The sequence below is a fragment of the Staurois parvus genome, unplaced genomic scaffold, assembly GCF_062004578.1.
Source record: "Staurois parvus isolate SC_StPar_1 unplaced genomic scaffold, SC_StPar_1.0 ptg000199l, whole genome shotgun sequence".
Classification (NCBI taxonomy): domain Eukaryota; kingdom Metazoa; phylum Chordata; class Amphibia; order Anura; family Ranidae; genus Staurois; species Staurois parvus.
In genome coordinates, this window is record NW_028317995.1 from 2,665,231 (window position 1) to 2,689,987 (window position 24,757).

General features: G+C 41.4%; 1 protein-coding gene across 1 annotated transcript in view; it reads right to left on the reverse strand.

Annotated features, from left to right (window-relative positions):
- Positions 1-24,757, reverse strand: part of CIROP (ciliated left-right organizer metallopeptidase) — a 39,205-nt gene that overhangs the window by 897 nt on the left and 13,551 nt on the right. Inside the window, exons 8-14 of the mRNA XM_089678207.1 lie at positions 20,162-20,336; positions 19,988-20,057; positions 19,490-19,586; positions 19,321-19,416; positions 5,623-5,745; positions 4,550-4,794; positions 89-262 (exon numbers count right to left, since the gene is read on the reverse strand). Coding sequence (XP_089534333.1) covers positions 89-262; positions 4,550-4,794; positions 5,623-5,745; positions 19,321-19,416; positions 19,490-19,586; positions 19,988-20,057; positions 20,162-20,336 — 980 coding nt within the window. The remainder of the gene's footprint in view (positions 1-88; positions 263-4,549; positions 4,795-5,622; positions 5,746-19,320; positions 19,417-19,489; positions 19,587-19,987; positions 20,058-20,161; positions 20,337-24,757) is intronic.

A 24,757-nucleotide genomic window follows, 5' to 3' on the forward strand; every position in this document is an offset into this window, starting at 1 on the left:
TGGAGGAATTAAGACTTTTTTTTTTTTTTCAATCTGCTGGTTGAATGTAAAAAACTGACCTATGTATGGCCAACTTAAATTTTCTTACCTGATGAGAACATATGAAAACTGAGGAGATTCATATGTGATCGGATCTGTGAGGTTCATCAGAAGTTGATAAAGTGGGGTTTCTGGAGCAGGTGGAGGGCAATTATTGGGCTCCTCAGGTTTAATAGTAAATGCTAAGTCGTTATTTGGCACTGAGGACATGTGCAATAAGCACCTATGCAAAAAAAAAAGTACGGTAAGTGATAATTAAAATTATATATACACACAATATGATATTTATTAAAAACTTTGCTAAGAATGTATCTGTATTGCTTGTATACTACTGGTGCATAGTTGATGGTACCTTACTCAAAGGTAACCATTTGTCTACTCCTACTGTGAGACATTTTTTAACTATGAACTGGTTTAAATATGATTGAGGCTCTTGAACCTGATTTTTTTAATACCGTATAAAAGCAAAGTTCTGGTTCATAGGTTCAAGTTTTATAGGCCAATTATTAGGGCTTTTTTCTTGGGAGAGTGCATGTGAACAGCAGAGGGCCAATCATCACTATACAGACAGAGGGTCAGGGGTCCTGCAGCCTCATTGGTCTATCAGGGGAGAATGAAAACTCCTCCTACAAGCTTTAACCATTGCTGTTCTGCACACTGATAGAAGTCACAAGACTGCTATACACTGATGATGAGAAAAGTTATTTAGCAGCTTAAATTTTCTAAAATAATTGCATCTCCATGTTCTGAGTACTGTGGGAGACTGGATATTGTGAATGCAGGGTCCTGGGTTTAGTAACACTGCTCTGCTAAAGACTGCTTATGAGAAAAGGTATTTAGCAGTTCGTATTTACTAAAATAATTGCATTTCCATGTTCTGTGTACTGTGGGAGACCAGATATAGTGAATGCAGGGTCATGGGTTTATTTACACTTTAATATTAGGGTGGAAATTTACCACAACTGGAGCAGCTGTGGCAACCAATTTAGCTTCTTTCTTCAGTTTGTTCAGTTAAAGTTTAACTAAAGGCAAAACTTTAATTTTTTTAGTTTTGGGTAGAGATAGGTGTAATGATCTGTCAGGCTTACATATGGACTCTGATACCGGGAAAGTGGAGAACCCAACTAATCACCCACTTTCTCTGCTACTTTCCCACATTGACCCCCCTTCAAAGACAGCTTACCCCATTTAGGCTAGGTTCACACTTGCAGGCTGTTCCCGCATCTGAATTGCGTTGATCTTGCAAGACGCATGGGGCTGCCATTTATTACACCCCCACACATCTTAGCCTGCAGCGCGTTTGCAGGTGTGGGAACCACATGGTTAAAAAGACCATGCGGTTTCCCTACGGCTGCGTTTTTAAAAGGTGCATGCACCTTTGTCCTGTGGGAAAAGTGGCACAGCAGACCTTTCAAATGCATGGGCTGCTGGGCCAAGCAAACATGGGCCACACGGCCTGCAATAGTGTGAACCGAGCCTCAAAGAGCTCTACCAAGATGAGGGAGTCGTGAGAAAGGCTCTTTCCATGTCCTATCAGAAACTCTATTCCCAGACTTATCGCATATTCCTGGCTAAATGAAAACACTACCCAAATACTACTTTTACCAATATTCAAAAGGACCAAATTTTGTTCTTCGCACATAAAGCTTTGATTAGTTGCAAGTACCAAGAAATGACTTTCAAAAACATAAAGCACTGGTACAGGATTCTGGTTATACTTGCTAAACTATTCCCACTACAGAGCGACCTTTGCTAGTGATGCAAGACACATAAGGGTACACTCTTACAGGTGTTTTGTGATTGCTCTTCCATTCACCTGTTCTGGCAATATGTTTTGCATCTCATACAACAACTTATAGATGCGAGGACCTGCATCCTATGTATGTGGAAACAACTGACTCCCCCTACGGTATCACAGTGATTTTCCAAGGTAAAAGATATAGAATGGATGGAGCACTTAAGTTCAGCCTTGAAAGACAAAACTGAAGCACAGGACTTGATGGTTCTACTGGGAACAGTTGGACTGTCCTCTGCATACTAATGCAGGCCATAGATGGGTCGAAAATCGTCCGAAAAAAAAAATTGGCTGATTTTCGCACCGTTAATGGGTTAATTGGTCGGCCGTTTTTCTGGATTTTGGCACATTTTTTTTATCAGTAAAGTTGGAAAAAAATCGGCCGATTTTACCGATCAGCCGATTTTTGCAGAAATGATGGGCAAATCGGCCGATCTTTTTACCAATAAAAAATCTGCGCATGAGCCGTGACCTGCAAGAAAAAGAAGAATTCCAGTCCCCTATTATATTTGACATGAAAAAGTATTGTGGTTGAAACAATGTATCTATTTGTATCCGAATAAAACCATCTGTATCCGAAATGGATACAAATAGATACAATGTTGCAACCACTATACTTTTTAATGTCAAATATAATAGCGGAGCTCTCTGCAGGGACAGAAGTAATTAAATGCTGGCCGTAGACGGGACGAAAATTGGCCGTTTTTTTTTTTTTTACTGTTGGTGGTAACGTCGTCCTATTAAACGACCATTTTTTCTTTTTTTCTTTTAAACGTCTGGTTTTCGACCCATCTATGGCCTGCATTACATTCATAAATAGCTCTATCTGTCACCATGTCCACTAGATCCTGGTGACTTGTCTTTGGCCTCCCTCTCTGTCTTGTCCTCTACCTCCTCTTACCCCCCTTCTCTGTCTTCTTCCTGCCCTAGTAACCTCTTACCTACAATTTCCCTAATTTAATGGATTCCACAGCTTTAATTTAACCCATAATATATATACTGTAAATCCACTATATTGCCAAATGTTTTGGGACACTCCTCCAAAACATTGGATTCAGATGTTTCAATCACCTCCACGGCCACAGGTGTATAAAATCAAGCACATCCGTGAAATTTCCTTGCTACTAAATATTCCACAGTCAACTGTTAGTGGTATAACAAAGTGGAAGCAACTGGGAACAACAGCAACTCAGCCACGAAGTGGTAGGCCACGTAAAATGACAGACAGGGGTCAGCGCATGCTGAAGTGCACAGAATTCGCCAACTGTCTGCAGAGTCAATAGCTAAAGACCTCCAAACTTTGTATGGCCTTCAGATTAGCACAACAGTGCATAGAGAGCTTCATGGAATGAGTTTCCATGGCCGAGCAGCTGCATGCAAGCCTTACATCACCAAGTGCAATGCAAAACGTCGGATGCAGTGGTGTAAAGCACGCTGCCACTGGACTCTAGAGCAGTGGAGACGTGTTCTCTGGAGTGACAAGTCACGCTTCTCTGTCTGGCAATCTGATGGACGTGTTTGGGTTTGGCGGTTGCCAGGAGACTGGTACATGCCTGACTGCATTGTCCCAGGTGTAAAGTTTGGTGGAGGGGGGATTATGGTTTTGGGTTGGCCTTTTAATTCCAGTGAAGGGAACTCTTAAGGCATTAGCATACCAAGACACTTTGTGGGAACAGTTTGGGGATGGCCCCTTCCTGTTCCAACATGACTGCGCGCCAGTGCACAAAGCAAGGTCCATAAAGACATACTTGAGCAAGTTTGGGGTGGAGGAATTTGAGTGGGCCTGCACAGAGTCCTGATTTCAACCCAACAGAACACCTTTGATGAATTAGAATGAAGACTGCGAGCCAGGACTTCTCTTCTGACATCAGTGCCTGACCTCACAAATGTGGTTCTGGAAGAATGGTCAAACATTCCCATAGACACACTCCTAAACCTTGTGGGCAGCCTTCCCAGAAGAGCTAAAACTGTTATAGCTGCAAATGTTGAGCCATCTCAATATTGGACCCTACAGACTAAGACTGGGATGCCATTAAAGTTCATATCATGTTCAGGCAGGTGTCCCAATACTTTTGGCAATATAGTGTGTGTGTGTATATATATATATATATATATATATATATTATTATTATTATTTTTTTTATTGGAACCCATCGGACTCGTGTTTCATCCTCGCTGTCTTATACCTCAAAAGGGAACAAGCTGTGGCACGTTATTCCATATTTCATATAACAAACTACAACAGGAGTTTTCCTTTGCATGTTCATTTATTGCTACTTGTAACCTTTCTGTTTTGCAGAAAGGAGATACACCCTCTGTTTGTGCTGTTTCCTCTCGCCAAGAGAGAAAGTAAAAGAAAATGCAAAATTATGTGTAACTAGAACAGGAAATGAGAACTATTACAATTGGGACACTAGTTCTAGTGACAACCAGCAATTCCTTCACTTTGGAAGCATTTCCTATCACTTCCTCTTTTGGCTATGGATCCCCCAATGGGACCCAGATGGCAAAAAAATCTGACAAGGACCCTTCATTACTCTATGGAAAAAGGTTTTTAAAAAAGGTTTGAAAGTTATAGAAGCTGATTGGTAGTCATGAATGTAGTGTATTAATACACTACAATGCACAGCTGCTCTGGTTTAGGTAAAATCCCTTGTATGTATTTCATCTACCTGCATGGGTGTGCACCTATAGTTTGTGATTATTTTTTTTCACCTTTGCACTCCTGCATGGTGTGCAATAACTCCAAGGACTTCTTCTTTTAGAAGTATTTTATTTTCAGAGGTCCATTTAAGGCCAGCCATAAGTGTCACCTGCACTGTAATGTCCTGATTTGTTATAGGCGTATGTATACTAAAGCTTGGGGGGGTGGTAGAAATAGATTTTGGAAGGAGAGGGCTTTCAAGTCCCAAGCACAGCCGTCCATCTGGGCACAATAGCACGCCATCAAAACCTGCCACCTGTGTGATAAAACAATTAGACAGGGCTTTAATCATTGTGAATATATAAATCAAAGATGACAAAAAGTCATGTTCTGTCCTAATATGTGTAAAATACAACTGCAATTGACACATGCAATTTTTGAATCCTATACTAGGCTATCAGGGTTTTTCCTGCCAAAACACCATTGCCAGGAGGAAAGGCTTCTAGGAGAGATAGCAAAACGTCCTGTGTGCATGAGGTCTAATGGTTAGGTCATTAGTAGTGTTTTTTTGTTTACATTTTATAACTGTTTTTTATGTTTATTTTTTGCTATATGCTGTATGTTTGTATTATGTGTTTAAATATGTTAGCTAGAGAAAGCACTGTAGTGGCTGCCTGCCTTTCCCTTGAAGCTTTTTTGCATAAAGACCCACTTCAGCCAAGGGCTAATTCACACTGACTTGCGCTAAAATATATGGAAAATGTATGTACATTTTCATCCATTTTATTTGAGCATTGATGTCTGTTGACATGCATTTTAGTGCGCATTAATGTGTACTTCATTTTTACAGGATATTTTCTACATTGCATTTTTGTCCACTTACATCCACTGCATTGTGCTACAATGCATATGTTGCACATCCTTCTTGAGGACTGGAGACCAGAACTGGAGAGCATACTCAAAATGTAGCTGTTGTAGAGTTTTGTAGAGTGGTAGAATTATAGTTTTATCTCTTTCGTAAATACCCTTTTTAATACATACTAATAATCTGCTGGCTTTGCTTGCTGCAGCTTGGCATTGCATGCTATTGTTGAGTATGTCATCTACTATTCAAAAATAAAAATTAAAGATTCTGTAAAATTACATTGATCATCTCTCCAGCAGGGCAGTCTGTCCATTCTGATCCTTGAACCTTGACTTGAAATGTGTTTGGACCAAGGCAACGATGAAGATAACAACGACCTTTCACCTTTTCTTTCTTCAGTGCCTGAGCAAGGCACAAGAAAAACATATAAGGCATTAAAGTAAACTAGTATCAGATATATACTTTTCAGGTTATGTATCTTAATGCTACATAATATGTTAGTGTAAAACAAATATTTAGTACCCCTGAAGATATACGTAGTATTCGCCCAACGATGCCGTCTTTTTTCTTTCTCTCCATTTTTTCTCAGGCACCATCCAGGAGTTAAGCATACACTTTTAAGCCAGCCATACACTGATCAAAATTCGGCCGGTTAAGCAGGGACCAGCCAAATTTCTATCCATGTATGGGAAGGGTGGTTGTACAGAAGTTGATCTACCGACTTCTGTACAACTGCCCTGTTGTAGCCACAGGCTATAAGCGGCAGCACTATTCAGTGTATTCTGCGGGAGGGGAAGGCATTCTACTGTCAGAATATAAAGGCTCAGCAGAGATGATTCTCCCATCCACCTTGAATGTGTGGATGGGGAAATCAAGTCCATTTTTTTCATTCATGCTAGTTGAACAAAAAATAAAAAAAAAGAATCATCTATGGGCAGCCTCACTGTTTTTTGGTTTTTTTTAGCCAGCAGTCCGAATACACTGACCAGTGGCTGCAGCTGCTGAATGAGGAAACTTTTCCAACTTGTTCCTTCGACAGAAGTCCATCTGAGAAGGCACGGCCACACACAGTGATCGAAATCCTGAATATAATAATGCAATAAATGTCATGATTGCTTGTGGAAATTGGGTCATTTAGGCCATGCACTAGACCAGTGTTTCTCAACCTTTTTTCGGTCAAGGCACCCTTTAAATTTATGGACAGTCCCGAGGCACCCTTTAAAATTATGGACAGTCCCGAGGCACCCCATTATAAAATGGAGTGCCTCAAGACTCTCCATCATTTTAAAAGGACACCCCATTCTAAAATGTGAAAAACTATTCTAATAGTTTTATATAACACAGCAACATTCACACATGTAGGACACCCAACATTAGAGGCGATTTATTCTTCCAAAGCAAATACACTTTTGCACATTGGTACTGAGTAGTATTCCAATATTTCTCTTCTCCCTCAGATTTTATCCATCACTGAGCTAATGTGACCCCAACACTGATGGAGAGGGGCAGGGGAGGGTCAAATTAGGATGTTCTGCAGGCAGCTGACATCCTCCTTATCAACTGATGATGTCATTGGTTGTCAGGACACCGGCGGCTAGAAGGTTGCAATGGTGCACAATGAAAACCCGTGGCTTTGTGTAACTAATAGGCAGGCTTGCTCTACCTGCTGGCTTGTAAACAAGTTTTAGGCAATTTTTAGACATTTTGCCAAGACACCCCTGAATAAACCTCAAGGCAATCCAGGGTGTCTGGGCACCAGGACCGTGGATAAGGGGGTACCCCCAGTCCTCCTGTATGGGGCACAGGCAGCTGGGTGAATTGGATGTGGGCAGGGAGAGTGATCGGCACGGCGGGGGGCAATTGCTAGAACTGATCCTCTATATGTCTGCTGAAAGCCAGCGGAAGGGAGAGGGAAGAATCCAGCTTTCAGCTGCTGTAGAGAGGGCCATACAGGGAACAAGTTACAGTAATTGCCCCACCCTGGTGCACCCATCACCCTCCCTGTACACCATACATTGCCTCCTGCTGCCCTCACCCCTGTAATGTTGCTGGTTTCCCTCCTCTCATTCACATCAGCTGCATACAATAGGATCCTTCAGAATGGACAGTGGGGGAAGGGTCTGGTAAATATGTCACATTTACCAGCCCCTTCCTTTCCTGCATGAACACAATGAGTGATTGGTAGAACACAATCAGTGATTGTTAACAGTCATACACTGTGTTCATAATTAAAGCTTAGTAGACTGTGTTTTTTTATGGGAATGGGGGGGGGGGGCTTGTCAGGTTGGCTGCATGGGGCCCTGTGGTTCCTAACAGCAGCACTGCTGGGCACCCTGGTTGAGAAAGGCTACACTAGACATCTACATGTAGCAGATCCATGGCTAAGAAATTTTTTTAAAGCTTTTTAACCGCTTGGGGACCTCCCACAGTACATATACTGCTGCAGGTCGGCCCCTGTGCGCAGGATCATGTAAATATACGTGATTCACGGTCCCGCAGTTTTCGTGGGCTGGGGGGCGCACCCCTGCCGACCCGCTGGTTTCCCGATTTTATCCCCGAGGAATCGATCATTCGATTTAGGCCAGTGATGTCTGGCCTAAGTCGGATGATCGATCCCTGTCCTATCCTGTCATGTGTTGACAGTTATACAGGACAGGAAGTGATGAAATCTTCTTTCTCTGGGCACATTCTGTCCCAGAGAGAGAAGAAAGAACACCAACTGTGAGTAAAAACAGCACACAAATCCAGTTAGAACACTCTATGACACATTTAAACCCTTTAATCGACCCTCCCCAGTTAACCCCTTCACTGCCCTGTCACCACTGTCATTAGTACAGCATACAGACTTTGTGCTGATCACTGTATTAGTGTTGCTGGCGACTTCAGATAGCGCTAGCATCAGCGCTCCTCCCAGATAGCGTCAGATTGCCCGTTAGTACACCAGTAATCACATCTAACCCCTTGATTGCCAGAAACACGCTCACTTACACAATAAACCTCCATTGCTAGTATAGTGTCTGAATGGATCAATATCTTTGATCAGATCAGCACTATACCAGCGTTCACATTAGTATAGTGTCCCCAAAAATGCTATTAGCGGGATCAGCCCCGACACCTGCCAGCACCTCCGTTTAGCCCCTACGCTTTCCCCCAGCAAGTGCAGTGTCAATAGGTCACTGTCACTTGATACATTGCACACAGAACAGCAGTGTTCGCAAAATCAGGCCTGATCTCAGTTAGCACTTGTTGGTAAATTTTTTTGTAGCAGTTCAAGCAGTCTCTGACAGCCAGGCGCTCTTTTTCCCGTGAGTCACACTAGGTACCTATAAATTTAGTGGCCAAAATGTCCAGCGAAAGGTACACTAGCGAAAAGGCCTACAGGATTCTGAGCATGTCAGGTGAGAGTGAAGGGGAAGACCCACTGAAAGAAACCAGCTCAGAATGTGAACCTGTAGACAGCAGCGGCACCCTGACAGATAGCTCAGACAATGAAGAAGAGGTCCCTGCTAAGATCAGGTGTACCTGACCCCGTTCCCAGGTTGTTGCTGAGATGTTACAAAGGCATGATGACGCTCATATGTAGCAGAGTGCCAGTACTAGTGCCACTCTACCTTTTGGTGAACTGGTGAGCACCAGCAGCCTAGTACGTCCTGGTCTTTCACATACCAGCACTTCAGTATCACTTGGTGATGTGGCGAGTCCCATAAGTGCAGTACAAGCTGGTGCGGTGGCGAGCACAAGTAGTGTCCCGCGGCCACCAAGAATTCTACACAGGCCTGTAGAGCCCATAGTGTCCTTCCGGACGTGCTTGCAAATCCTGATTGGCAGCCCACAAATTCTGCAGCACCCGTACTTCCCCCATTCGCTGCCCAACCCAGAATTCAGGTGGTAACAGCAAATTTAACTACTCCCCTTGATATTTTTGGAGCTGTTTTTCATGGAAGATCTGTATGCATTGATTGTGGGTCAAAGCAATTTATATGCACAACAATTTATCACCGCCAACCCAAATTCAAACCTTGCCAGACCATTCACATGGAAACCTATTACGGTTTCCGAATTTAAAGTTTTATTGGACCTAACCCTCAACATGGGCATTGCTAAAAAAAATGAATTGCGGTTGTATTGGTTCACAGACCTGATTCATCATATATAAATATAAATATGCTCAGTGACAATTAATAAAAGGAACCTTTCATTATATAATAATTTCAAAAATCCAAAATCTATAATTTTTCAAATTAAAGTCCAATTTCAAATTAAAATCCAATATCACAATAAAATAAATAAATAAATACGTGTAGTCCAAAAAATTGATTCAAGTGTAAAAAACTCTCCGCTGCTTGCAAAACCTTGATTACCTCAAAAAAACAAAACAAAATATACATAGTGCATTATCCTTTATAAATAAAAATTTACATGTGAAATCAATCCGATAATATTCACCCAAGTGAAAACACGTGTATATATCAAACCACATACACATGCGATATACTGTGCAAAACCATGCATGTGAAATACTCTACTGTGCTAAAAACTCATGACACAGTGCACACTTCTATCAGGGTAAGGAGTGAATACCCTTACCAATATTCAAAGCAATTTATGTTTTTGATCTCAATCCACAGAAATTGCCTGCTGATATAAATCCTTTTGAAGATGTCCTCAGGGTTTGCTTTGATCCTATGATACTGTATGGATCCTTCCACCCTAGCAACTCAGATATGTTTCCACCATATACGCAGGTCAGATACCCATAGATAAGGAACGATTTTTTGCCCTCTCCAAGATGGCCGCCACTCCACTTCTGGTATTCTCGTATGCGTCTGACGTCACCTCCCAAGGACAGAAGTTTCTCCTGGGCCCTACGGCTGAAGATGATCATATCTGTACACAGGTGACGTCAGACGCATACGAGAATACCGGAAGTGGAGTGGCCGCCATCTTGGAGAGGGCAAAAAATCGGCTGTGACTTGCGATTAGGACTCTCCTGGATTCCGGATGGCAGACAGGTTTTTATATGCTATGTGCGATGGAAAGATGTTTTTAATGTAAGCAGGATAATTAAAAGTTTTGGATCTTAGTATGTGGCAGTATCACGCTATGATTTGTTCCTTATCTATGGGTATCTGACTGGCGTATATGGTGGAAACATATCTGAGTTGCTAGGGTGGAAGGATCCATACAGTATCATAGGATCAAAGCAAACCCTGAGGACATCTTCAAAAGGATTTATATCACCAGGCAATTTCTGTGGATTGAGATCAAAAACATAAATTGCTTTGAATATTGGTAAGGGTATTCACTCCTTACCCTGATAGAAGTGTGCACTGTGTCATGAGTTTTTAGCACAGTAGAGTATTTCACATGCATGGTTTTGCACAGTATATCGCATGTGTATGTGGTTTGATATATACACGTGTTTTCACTTGGGTGAATATTATCGGATTGATTTCACATGTAAATTTTTATTTATAAAGGATAATGCACTATGTATATTTTGTTTTGTTTTTTTGAGGTAATCAAGGTTTTGCAAGCAGCGGAGAGTTTTTTACACTTGAATCAATTTTTTGGACTACACGTATTTATTTATTTATTTTATTGTGATATTGGATTTTAATTTGAAATTGGACTTTAATTTGAAAAATTATAGATTTTGGATTTTTGAAATTATTATATAATGAAAGGTTCCTTTTATTAATTGTCACTGAGCATATTTATATTTATATTTGCACACCTCTAAGGGTAGAGGTGAAGTGTGCTTACAAAGAGTTGGGGAGAATTAGTGATTTACATTTACTGATTCATCATATGCCTGTGTTCTCTGCTGCCATAGCCAGGAATAGATATGAGAATATAGTGCGTTTTATGCATTTCAGCGACAACACACTCAGTCGTCCTCGGGGTGACCCTCAATTTGACCGGCTCCACAAAATTTGGCCCCTCATAAATCACCTTAACCAAAAATTTGCAGATGTCTATACTCCCCAGCAAAACATCTGCGTTGATGAGTCCCTCATTAATTTTTCTGGCCGCCTTGCATTCAAACAATTTCTCCCCAGAAAGCGTGCCAGATATGGAGTCAAAGACCTGTGAGAGGGCAACAGGCTATACATATAAGTTTTGGATTTACGAGGGAAAAGATAGTCACGTGGAGCCCCCCGGATGCCCAGACTACATGAGAAGCAGTGGCAAGATAGTTTGGGACTTGGTGTTATCTATTTTTTCCATAGGGGGTACCACTTATACATGGACAATTTTTATTCAAGTGTGCCACTATTTAGACATTTGTACAGTCTTTGAATTGGCGCATGTGGCACCATGCGACCTAATCGCCGGGGCTTCCCCCAACGGCTTGTAAATACCAGTCTTAGGGGGAAAACACCTGCTTGAGAAATGAGGAATTGCTAGCAGTGAAGTGGAAGGACAAACGGGATGTTTTCGTCCTGTCTTCCATTCACGCAAATACGACCATCCAAATTATCACGGCAGCTGGTGTTGTTGAGAAGCCCCTCTGTGTCCACTACTATAACCTTAACATGGGAGGGGTGGACTTCAACGACCAGATGATGAAGCCGTACTTAGTTTCCCGAAAAGCCATATACTGGTACAAAAAAGTGTCTGTTTATTTATTTCAATTGGCTCTATATAACGCTTTTGTGCGTTACAAACCAACTGGACAAAGTGGATCCTTCCTAAAAATCCAGGAAGAGATCATCATGGCCCTTTTGTATCCAGAAGGTGCTGTGGCCCAAACCTCCAACCCAGATGCAGTTAGCTGGCTGCATGAGAGGCATTTTCCCATTGCCATTCTTGGTACCCTAACCCAAAAGGCACCCCAAAAAAGATGTGTCTGTAGCAGACATGGAATTAGGCATGACATCCACTTTTTTTTGTTTCTCCAACCAACCTGGTCTCTGCCTCAAGGACTGCTTCCGTCGCTACGACACACTAGTGGAGTGTTAGTATACGGTACAGCACGGCACAGTTCAGGGTACATAATTACACAGGGTCTCGAAAGATGCTATGTAGTCAGAAAACTGGCTATTGCATTTGGCTATTGCAATCTGTTTTAAAAAAGTAAAAAAAAAAAAAATAAAAAGTACAAATCCCACTCAAAAATTAAAAATTTTAAAAACCAAAAATAGTTATAGTTTTTTTTTGTTGTTACTGTTCTACTGTTACATTTTTGCTGTTTTACTGTTATTGTTTAACCACTTCAATACAGGGCACTTTTACCCCCTTCCTGCCCAGGCCATTTTTCATGTTTCAGCGCTCTCACACTTTGAATGACAATTGCGTGGTCATACAACATTGTACTCAAACTAAAATTTTAGCATTTTCTTCACACAACTAGAACTTTCTTTTGGTGGTATTTAATCACCACTGGGGTTTTTATTTTTGCTAAATTGACAAAAAAAGGCCAAAAATGTTGAAAAAAAAACACGTTTTTCTTTGTTTCTGTTATAAAAGTTTGCAAATAAATAATTGTTCTTCATAAATTTAGGCCAAGGTGTATTCTGCTACATGTCTTTGGTGAAAATAACCCAAATTAGGATGTATTTTTTTGTTTGTAGGAAAGTTATAGAGCTCACAAACTATGGGATATATCTGAATATTGATCAGTCCTGAAGTGCTGACCGCCAATCTAATTTCTTGAGGTCCAAAATGTCAGAACAGTACAGATATCCCCCAAATGACCACTTTTTGCAGAGCAGACAGTCCGACGTACTTCATAAGAGGCATGGCGAGTTTTTTGAAGTTGTATATTTTTTGTCACAATTTTTCGGAAAATGAAAAAATTAAAAACATGAATTTCCCTTTTTTGTTTTTACATGCTGTCATCAGTGCAGTACAGCATCATCATATAACTGGCATGGCGGTGATCAGTGACATTGACTGGTGACAGTATGAAAAAAATATATATATAATTTTTTTTCAATTTTTTTTATTATTTTTAATTTTTTATTACTTTTTTTTCTTTTTTTTAAGATTTTTTTTCATGTTTCACTATGACCAAAGTAGTACAATGTTACCATAGTAACATTGTACTACTTTGGGGAAGTGATCAGTATTTTATTTATTTATTTATTTTTTTACACAATTTGCTTATAGCAAAGAATTACTTTGCTATAAGCAAGCATTTACCTGAATGACATCGATTTATTCAGGTTTTTTTTTTTTTTTTTGTGCTTAGCTGTGAATTAGCCATGGCTAATCACATGACACAGCTGGGCTGTGATTGGCCCAGATTGTGCATGTGATCGCTGCTACCATTCACAGCTAGACACACTAGTAGAAAATGGATGCAATCCAACTGTCATGTGACCTGCTATGATTGGTCACAGCAGGTCACATGGTACCAGCAACAGGGTCAGTACTCAGATCTGTCATCAGCCGTGTCCGAGGTACACGGCGGGTGACAGATCGCGCCGCTGCGCGGCTCTGCAGGCGCGCAAACTGCACATGCCCGAAAGGACGCAATATGGCATCCACCTGGAAAGGTGAGGGTTTTTGCCGGCCGCCATTCGGCCATAGGCCGGGCGGGAAGTGGTTAATTGTTAACCAGTGCTGTGTTCTTTGCAGGAATGCTTTCAGCTGCAGCACCGACCTGTTTATTTTGACAGCAACAGAAAATTGCTCTTAGAATATACATAAATCAGCGTGGGAAGCACTGTTGGATGAGATTTTTTTTGCAGTTAAAAAGCATATATGCCAAAGCATGGGGTCTGGGTTGGACAGTGGGTGGATGACCCCTACGCTTCGGCATATATATTTTAAAATATTTGTTGGCACATTTCATGTGTGCCCACCATTAGAAGTGGGTGGATGCAGGGAGGTATATTCTAATGGTGGGCATACCACACACTTTTTCTGGCAGAGATATTTCAATAACAATGTTGTTTTATTGAGATACTGTTTTATTGTTAACCATTGCTGTTTTCTTTGCAGGAATGTCATTGAACTGCAGCACCGACTTGTTTATTCTGACAGCAACAGGGTTTTGATCTCATAAGTAGGTATGTGCAATGCTGTTGGATGAGATTTTTCATCCGCAGTTAAAAAAAGAGCATATATTCCGAAGCATGGGGGCCTGGGGTGGCCAGTGGGTGGATGGCCCCTATGCTTTGGCATATATATTTTATAATATTTGTTGGCACAGCCCTCTCGAGCAGTCCCGTGCCATCGGGGGAACCTGAGAATGCAGCCGGTGTTTCTGCCAGCTGACCATAGAGCTGAATGAAGACCGGAATGGTGCCAATCATCTATCTAGTCTAAGAAATCGGAAGCTACGAGCATTTCATCACTTCAACTTCGTAGGATATAAACAGTGCCATTTGTAAATTGGGAAAGCATCTGATCACACCGATCTTCATGAGATTAGATAATGTAAGGGCAGAGGAGATATCTAGAGTCTGATAGACCCCAGATTTCTCAAAAAAGAATATATGACAATGCCCATTGAAGTTATAGGGGATATTGAGTTCCCTGTGATAGCATTAAAAGTGATAAAAAAAAATAAAATGAAAAGGACAGTGTAAAAATCATTTAAAAAAATTTAAATAACTTAAAAAAAAAAAAAGTACCCTCGCCTCCCTGCACAAGCGTTGACCCCGTGTCAGTATGTAAACAGCAGTTGCACCATGCATGTGAGGTATCACCACGAATGTCAGATCAAGGGCAGTAATTCTAACACTAGACCTCCTCTGTAAATCTAAAATGGTAGCTTGTAAAGGCTTTTAAAGCATTGCCTATGGATATTAAAAATGTATGTAGTTTGTCGCTATTGCACGGGGCATGCGCAGTTTTAAAGCATGTCATGTTTGGTAGCTATTTACTCATCATTTATAAGTTACCAAATAATTGGCCAATATATTGTGTTTTCATGCATTACAATTTAATAAAGTGTATTTTCTTTAAACAATTTGCATTTGAAAAATCGCTGCGCGAGTATTATGTGACATAAAAAATTGCAGCACCCACCATTTTATTAGAAGAATTAATTTTTTTACCACAAGTTTTGGAAAATGACAACAAAAACAAAATGTACACAAAATTGTTATTTAAATATTTTATTGCTCACACATGCCATGGGTATATGTGGAATTACTCCCCAAAAACATTCTGCTACTTCTCCTGAGTATGGGGATACCACATGTGAGAAACTTTTTGGCAGTCTAGCCAAGCACAGGACCCCAAAATCCAATAAGCACCTTCAGGCTTTCAAAGGGCTTTATTTCCTCATTACACTTCCTGACTACCTATCACAGTTTCGGAGGCCCTGAAATGCCAGGATAGCACCAAACCCCCCAAATAACCCATTTTTGGAAAGTAGACACCCCAAGAAATTTGATAAGAAGCATTGTGAGTATTTGCAGATCTCATTTGTTGCCACAAGTTTTTGGAAAATGAATAAAGAAAACAAAAACATATTAATTCTTTTCTTTTTTTATATTTCAAAACCTTGTGAGAAAAAATTAGTTCTGCAAAATACTCACCATACCTCTTTTTAAATTCCTTGGGGTGTCTACTTTCCAAAAAGGGGTAATTTGGGGGGGTTTGGTGCTATCCTGGCATTTCAGGGCCTCCGAAACTGTGATAGGTAGTGAGGAAGTGAAATGAGGACGTTACGCACCTTCAGGCTTTCAAAGTGGTCATTGGATTTCAGGCTCCTGTATGTGGCTAGGCTCCCAAAAAGTCTCACACATTTGGTATCCCCATACTCGGTAGAAGTAGCAGAATGTATTTTGGAGTATAATTCCACATATACCCATGGCTTGTGCGAGAAATATATCATTTAAATGACAACCTTGTGTAAAAATAAAAAATAAATTTTTTGACATTCTCCAAAAACTTGTGGAAAAAAATTAATCTTCCATGGACATAATATGCCTCTCAGCACATAGCTTAGGGTGTCTACTTTCCGAAAAGGGGTCATTTGGGGGTGACCTGGTATTGTCCTGGTATTTTAGCACCTCAAGAAATTTGGTAGGCAGTCAGAAAGTAAAAGCTGTGTAAATTCCATTAACTGTACCATAGTTTGTCGATGCTATAACTTTCACACAAAGCAATCAATATACACTTATTGGGATTTTTTTACCAAAAACATGTAGCAGAATACATTTTGGCTTAAATTTATGACTAGCTTTGAGTTTACTATGTATTTTTTATAGCCAAAATTAAAAAAAAATTGTTTTTTTTTTTTCAAAATTGTTGGTCTTTTTTTGTTTTTAGCGCAAAAAATAAAAAGCGCACAGGCAATCAAATACCACCAAAAGAAAGCTCTATTTGTGCGAAAAAAAGGAAGTAAATTTCATTTGGGTACAGCATTGCATGAGTACACAATCAGCAGTTGAAATAGTGCAGCGCCGAATAGCAAAAACAAGGCCTGGTCATTAAGGAGGATAAATCCTCTGGAGGGAAAGTGGTAAAAGCAGAGTTCCAGCTGAAAAAAAAAAAAAGTCAGCAGCTACAAAAACTGTAGCTGCTGACTTTTAAATTACAGCCACTTACCTGTCCCTTGGTCCAGCGGTGTCCTCACCACGGCTGATTTCACCAGCCGTCTTCTCTCCCTGGCGCCGGCATCTTCAGTGTGGGCATCCGGCTGTGACAGCTTGCGGCTTTACAGCCAGGTGCCCACTGCACATGCGTGAGAAGCGCTGCGCTTTGTGAATGGCCCCATAGTCTTCTGGGACCTGCCACGTGTCCCAGAAGACTACGAGAAAGGAGAACGGGAGGACAACTTCCGCTTCCGATCACCTAGGCGATCGCAGTGGAAGTGAGAGCAGGTACCTGTCAAATTCGGGTACCCACTCCCCAAAGGTGACAATCCTTAATGGGGAGCAGGGGACAAAGCATTTAAGCTGAACTTCCCCTTTTGGGTGGAACTCTCCTTTAATAAGTGTTGCATACTGTCTGCATGATTTATTGCTTTCCTGGAGTTTGCCCAATAACAGCTCATTTATACTTGTGGTTGGGGGACATTAAAAACACCACTCCCCTTAAGCTGAAACTGGGGTGTTAGCTTGCCACAGTTGCAATGCTTTGCGCCTAAACATTATCTGATGTCTCGTGCTCCCATTTGCGACCCATTCAAGCAAATTAGAAAGTACCACAAATGCCCTGCAACCACATGCACTGTATGTGGCTGCGATACATTTGTGCAGCAACTATGGGGTTCAAACAGGTGGTGAGTAGGCACCACATCTTCTCCTCACCACCTGTCAAAACTCGGATCATTTTTCAGAGGTGCAGCGGTTTAGATGCAGGTCTAAGCCTAGCCTTAGTGACATGGCTATATACAGTCAGGTCCATAAATATTGGGACATCAACACAATTCTAACATTTTTGGCTCTATACGCCACCACAATGGATTTTAAATTAAACAAACAAGATGTGCTTTAACTGCAGACTGTCAGCTTTAATTTGAGGGTATTTACATCTAAATCAGGTGAACGGTGTAGGAATTACAACAGTTTGCATATATGCCTCCCACTTGTTAAGGGATCAAAAGTAATGGGACAATTGGCTTCTCAGCTGTTCCATGGCCAGGTGTGTATTATTCCATCATTATCCCAATTACAATAAGCAGATAAAAGGTCCAGAGTTCATTTCAGGTGTGCTATTTTCATTTGGAATCTGTTGCTGTCAACTCTCAAGATGAGATCCAAAGAGCTGTCACTATCAGTGAAGCAAGCCATCATTACGCTGAAAAAACAAAACAAACCCATCAGAGAGATAGCAAAAACATTAGGCGTGGCTAAAACAACTGTTTGGAAAATTCTTAAAAAGAAGGAATGCACCTGTGAGCTCAGCGACACCAAAAGACCCGGAAGACCACGCAAAACAACTGTGGTGGATGACCGAAGAATTCTTTCCCTGGTGAAGAAAACACCCTTCACAACAGTTGGCCACATCAAGAACACTCTCCAGGAGGTAGGTGTATGTGTGTCAAAGTCAACAATCAAGAGAAGACTTCACCAGAGGGAATACAGAGGGTTCACCACAAGATGTAAACCACTGGTGAGCCTCAAAAACAGGAAGGCCAGATTAGAGTTTGCCAAACGACATCTAAAAAAGCCTTCACAGTTCTGGAACAACATCCTATGGACAGATGAGACCGAGATCAACTTGTACCAGAGTGATGGGAAGAGAAGAGTATGGAGAAGGAAAGGAACTGCTCATGATCCTAAGCATACCACCTCATCAGTGAAGCATGGTGGTGGTAGTGTCATGGCGTGGGCATGTATGGCTGCCAATGGAACTGGTTCTCTTGTATTTATTGATGATGTGACTGCTGACAAAAGCAGCAGGATGAATTGTGAAGTGTTTTGGGCAATATTATCTGCTCATATTCAGCCAAATGCTTCACAACTCATTGGATGCTTCACAGTGCAGATGGACAATGACCCAAAGCATACTGCAAAAGCAACCAAAGAGTTTTTTAAGGGAAAGAAGTGGAATGTTATGCAATGGCCAAGTCAATCACCTGACCTGAATCCGATTGAGCATGCATTTCACTTGCTGAAGACAAAACTGAAGGGAAAATGCCCCAAGAACAAGCAGAAACTGAAGACAGTTGCAGTAGACACCTGCCAGAGCATCACCAGGGATGAAACCCAGCGTCTGTTGATGTCTATGCGTTCCAGACTTCAGGCTGTAATTGACTGCAAAGGATTTGCAACCAAGTATTAAAAAGTGAAAGTTTGATTTATGATTATTATTCTGTCCCATTACTTTTGATCCCTTAACAAGTGGGAGGCACATATGCAAACTGTTGTAATTCCTACACGGTTCACCTGATTTGGATGTAAACACACTCAAATTAAAGCCGACAGTCTGCAGTTAAAGAACATCTTGTTTGTTTCATTTCAAATCCATTGTGGTGGTGTATAGAGCCAAAAATGTTAGAATTGTGTCGATGTCCCAATATTTATGGACCTGACTGTATATTGGGTTGTAAATGGAAGTACCTACCTCTGGAAACTTTGTGAGGTTTGAATAGAAGCAACGACTCTGGTGATGGTAAATTTCTTCTGATCCATTATTGTCATTCTCCAGCCAGCATTCACCCTGCCAAAATTTGAAGAATAATTTTAGGCCATAGCTGTACATTGTCTCAAGAGTTCTAGATTTTAAAACTTACCCCATGTGTAAGTGGCTTATAAATGTAACATCCATCCAGGTATGTGTCAGTGGAGCAATTGCCCTTGTCCAGATGCAAATGGTGGCAGCCAATGTCACTACTGAAATATAGTTTTTATTAATGCATGCTAAAGCAAAACTCCACACAAGCCTTTTTAAATTCTAAATAGTGTTGGGAAAGGTTGAGTGTTTTTCCTTTGGTTTTTTTTTTTAACTGCATTTTTGGTTGAGAGATTTTTATTAATTATTGTCCTAGTGGCACTGATTATATTGGGGAGGACAAAAATGGGAACTATTCATGTTAGGGACACCAACAGTATCAAATGCTTCCTGTTTAGGTGGCACTAATCACCTTTTAGTGAGGTCAAAGCTTCCTTTGTGTGGGTAAGTGTTTGTGAGCATTCCCAATTCTAATCAAGACTAAAAACAATAGATTTTGGCTAGAGTTCTACAATAATGTAGAATTGAGAAACAGCACTATGATTCGTGTGGTATTCACCTCTTATTTTTGCAGAAAAAATCAGATGCTTTGTGGCAAGTGAAAGGAAGTCCAAAAGAATTCCCAGCACCTAGGACACAATTCATAGATTATTATATATTACATGCAAAGAAGAACCTCTTTTTCAATAATAAATATCCTAATGTCACTAAATTCAACATCTTACATTCTCACCTTTTCCCCACACAAGCTGATGGCTGATGCTTGAATTTACCTCATACCATCCCATATCTTGGAAGGCTGCCAATGTGATGGGGTCCAAGAATGTGAGGTGAGGAGGGTTGATAGAAGCTGTTAAGATTGATCCTTGCATTATTCTTGACTCCCAGTGGGAGGAAGTAGATTTCTCCTTTAGAAATTAAAAGAAGAGTTTTATGGTAAATCATTTTATTTGCCTGGATGAAAAAATACTGTATACATATGGGCATAAAGTACTACAAATTAGTATTATTCCTTCATTTAAATATAAAGGAAAAAAATAATAAAAACAATTATGAGAAAAAAAAGTATACAGCAGCACTCAAAAACACACAAATACAACTGTGTAATACATGCAAAAGCAAAAATTGTTGCACTATACCTTTAAACGAACAAAACATACCTAACACCCTTAAATGCAAACGTATGTATAAAAGTCCAACACATCCAATATAATTGCGATCCAGTGATATGAAAGCATCTTCAAAATCACTTGTGACTCCACCACCAATATATAAACTGACAGCCTCTTACCAGATGAACAGACCTCAAAGCTTCAGAGGTCAGTTCACACACAATGTAAATGCCTTGGGATGATTGAGAATCAAAGGGCACACCAGTAGAGATCAAAGAGATTCAGCTGCAGCCACTAGACTCAGCATGTGTTAGGATTATAGTGAAGAAAACAGATAAACTCTATAGTGTAAAAATATTTTTACATTTTATTAGCAACAAGTAGAGGGAGTCACAATAAGCAGCAGAGTATACGAGCCAAACAAATAACCCAGCCACTGTTCAGCCCAGCAGCATGATGACATCAGCACAGGCTCCATCCTCGACATGTTTCGTCCCAGAAGATGTTCTCAAGTGGTTGGCTCTGGACTTTTATACACATTTCTTTGCACTTAAGAGTGGTTTTTTTTTTAATTTAAATATTTATTAGTTTTTCATTTTTTACAAAAAAAATTCCATAAGAAGAGATAACAATACATATAAATATTCCATACATTTCTACCTTGCCCCTTCTAATACAGTTGTGTCCAAAATTATTCAACCCCCACTGAAATTGAGTGTTTTGGCCAGTTTGACATTGCTTTTGATCATTCAGTCATCTTGCTTACATTTACATTAAAGAGGCACTTGTAGGTCAGACAAATATAACATAACAGTTATAATGAAATAACCACAAATGTCTTTTCTGTGCTCACAGCATTATCAGTTTTATTCAACCCCCAAGTGACATTCAATCTTAGTACTTAGTACAGCATCCTTTTACAGTTATAACAGCTTTTAAACGTGAAGCATAGCTTGACACAAGTGTCTTGCAGCGATCTACGGGTATCTTCGCCCATTCTTCATGGGCAAAGGCCTCCAGTTCAGTCACATTCTTAGGCTTGCGCACTGCAACTGCTTTCTTTAAGTCCCACCAGAGGTTCTCAATCGGATTTAAGTCTGGTGACTGCGATGGCCACTCCAAAATGTTCCAGCCTTTCCTCTGCAACCATGTTCTAGTGGACTTGGAGGTATGCTTGGGATCATTGTCCTGTTGAAAGGTCCAACGTCTCCCAAGCCTCAGGTGTGTGACGGACTGCATCACGTTTCCATCCAATATCTCCTGGTACTGAAGAGAATTCATGGTACCTTGCACACGCTGAAGCTTCCCTGTACCTGCAGAAGCAAAACAGCCCCAAAGCATGATTGACCCTCCACCATGCTTCACAGTAGGCAAGGTGTTCTTTTCATCATAGGCCTTGTTCTTCCTCCTCCAAACATAGCGTTGATCCATGGGCCCAAACAGTTCTAATTTTGTTTCATCAGTCCACAGAACACTATCCCACAACTTTTGTGGTTTGTCCACATGGCTTTTGGCATACTGCAGTCGACTCTTATTCTTTGGAGACAGCAAGGGGGTACGCCTGGGAGTTCTGGCACGGAGGCCTTCATTACGCAGTGTGCGTCTTATTGTCTGGGCTGAAACTTCTGTACCCACATCTGACAAATCTTTTCTCAGTTCCTCAGCAGTCACACGGGGACTTCTCTCCACTCTACGCTTCAGGTAGCGCACAGCAGTCGAAGTCAGCATCTTCTTTCTGCCACGACCAGGTAGCGTTTCAACAGTGCCCTTTGCCTTGAATTTGCGAATGATGCTTCCTAAGGTGTCTCTTGGTATGTTTAACATCTTTGCAATCTTCTTATAGCCATTGCCCTTCCTGTGAAGAGAAATCACCTCTTCTCTTGTCTTCCTGGACCATTCTCTTGCCTTCACCATGTTTGTAACCACACCAGTAAATGTCTAGAAGGAGCTGAGTATCACAGTCATTTTAAAGCTGCCTAATTGGTGCTTATTATGCTTGATTGCTGCTCGGTGACATCCACAGGTGTTTTCAATACCTGATGGAAAGCACCTGTATGAACCTCTGTTCTTCAGAGTGGTAGTCTTTAAGGGGTTGAATAATTGTGGCAATGAAGAAACCACATAAGAACCATTTACTACTGTATTACATAAACAATTGATGTCATTTTAGTTGCATTTGGGTAGTTACAACGTCCTTGTAGGATTTGATTCTGAATACAATTCCAAATGTACACTATAGTCCCTAAACCCCTTTACAGCATTGGGGGTTGAATAATTTTGGCCACAACTGTAATTAATGCTCTTCCCTTGGTATTCTTCCAAATCTCATCTTTGACCCCGAATTTTTGGAACTGGACAATTATATCCCTCGGTCTTTCCTTCTCAGTAGCCTGTTTAAGCATTCCTATTCTAAACACTCCATCTAATTTGATCCCGTCTGTTTCAGGTCTATCTCTTATGGAGTTCAAGATTTTTTTCACTAGTTCATATAGTGTTTCGCCTTTTGCAGACTCTGGAATTCCTCGTACCCTAAGGTTACACCTTCTTTCTTTATTTTCTTGGACTTCCATGCTATAGGTCAATTTTTTCTGGGTGTTTTCCAATTGATTTATTTTTTTCCTTAAATTGTCCATGTTTTGGGCCTGGATTTTAACTTTCTCCTCTGTTTCTTCTATTCTTAATAGCAGGTGCCCTAGGTCATTTCGAATAGCTGTCATTTCATGTTTTATAATTTTTTCCAAATTCTGAAACATTTCTATCATCTCCTTCTTATTTGGTGCTTGTAGTTCCCCATCTGATTTTCTTTTTCCCGGGCCATCCTCTATTTGTTGGCTGCAGCTGCTATTCATGCCCAATGATAATCTCGGACTATTACCTGAACTAGTGTCCATTTCCCCTTTTGTGCTTGCGCCCTGGGCCCTTTCTGATGTACTATTTCCATATGATGTGAATTTCTTTATTGTTCCTGTTTGAGACCCTTTGGGCCCTGCTGCCTTGGGACCTTTATTCTTCATATCCTCTGTAAATTTCTTTTATTAATTTTTTCTTTCTGTATCCTCAAGATGGGATTATACTTCTCCTTTATAATTGCTGGACTAGGCACACTTGCGATTTTTTATGTTTTATTTTCCTAGGACACCTGGGCCTCCTCTCTTCTTCTCTTCCAACCCCTGGGAATCCTCTCCTCCCCTCTTTCACCACCTGGTCTCCTATGTCACTCAGGGGTCCCCAACACAATAAGCCCCCAGTAGCTCTCAATCACCCTTCCCTTCTCAGGACGGTGGTTCCATGCTTATGCGGAGGGCCATCACTGCTGCTCAGTCCTGGGGGGGGGATTCCTCAGGGTTTCCGATGCTGTATTATTTTTCTTTCCCTTTTCTTTCTTCTTTCTTTCTCTCCTTTCTCCCCTTTCCTCTCTCACTCCTTTCCTCCTTAGGATCCGTCCCAGGGAGGCAGGGTGGGTTTCCTGGGATTCCTGGGTCCACCAGGCCCAGGCACTGACAGCCAGCCAGGGGGGGTATAGGCAGCAGTGAGCGTCTCCCAGTCACATCGAGGAGGCAGCCGGCTTCCACTTTCATCCGACTGTCCTTCCTCCTGTCAGCCTTCGGCCGGCCGGCGTCCCTGCTTCCCAGGGATGCACCGCGGCTGGTCACGTGTCCCGGCCGCGCCTCCTCATCTCCCGGCAACCAGGCTCAGCGTCCCAGTCTCTCTCCACTGCTCTCTGGCTCCTCCAACCGCGCACCGCTGCCCATCAAAGTAAGCCCACCCGGCCGAGGTATGTTTCCGCCATTTAGGGCTTCACACCGCTGGGGGGAATTGAGGCCTAAAATAGGGGGGGTCGGTCAGGGAAGGCTCGTTGCTAGAGCTCCTAGCACGAGCTCTCCGCCGCCGCCATCGTCAGGCTCCGCCCACCGAACATTTCTGTGTATCCTGCACTTAAGAGTGTTATGTATGCTTTTTTCATTTAAAGGTACAACACAAATGTTTTTGCTTTTGGAGGCATTACTCATCTGTAAGCACAGTCAGACTGCTTCAGGATAAGAGTTGGACTGGGGATATCATACAACCCCCCCCCAACTGAACACTGCTCTAATCAAGAACACCATTGCTCACTGGGCATAGCTGTTGATTTAAACAGTGGTCAGTGGGGTGTTTTTAGAGAGGTCATCTAGCTGCTGTACCATCCTCCCAAAGATTAATGCGCCCAGGAGGCACAG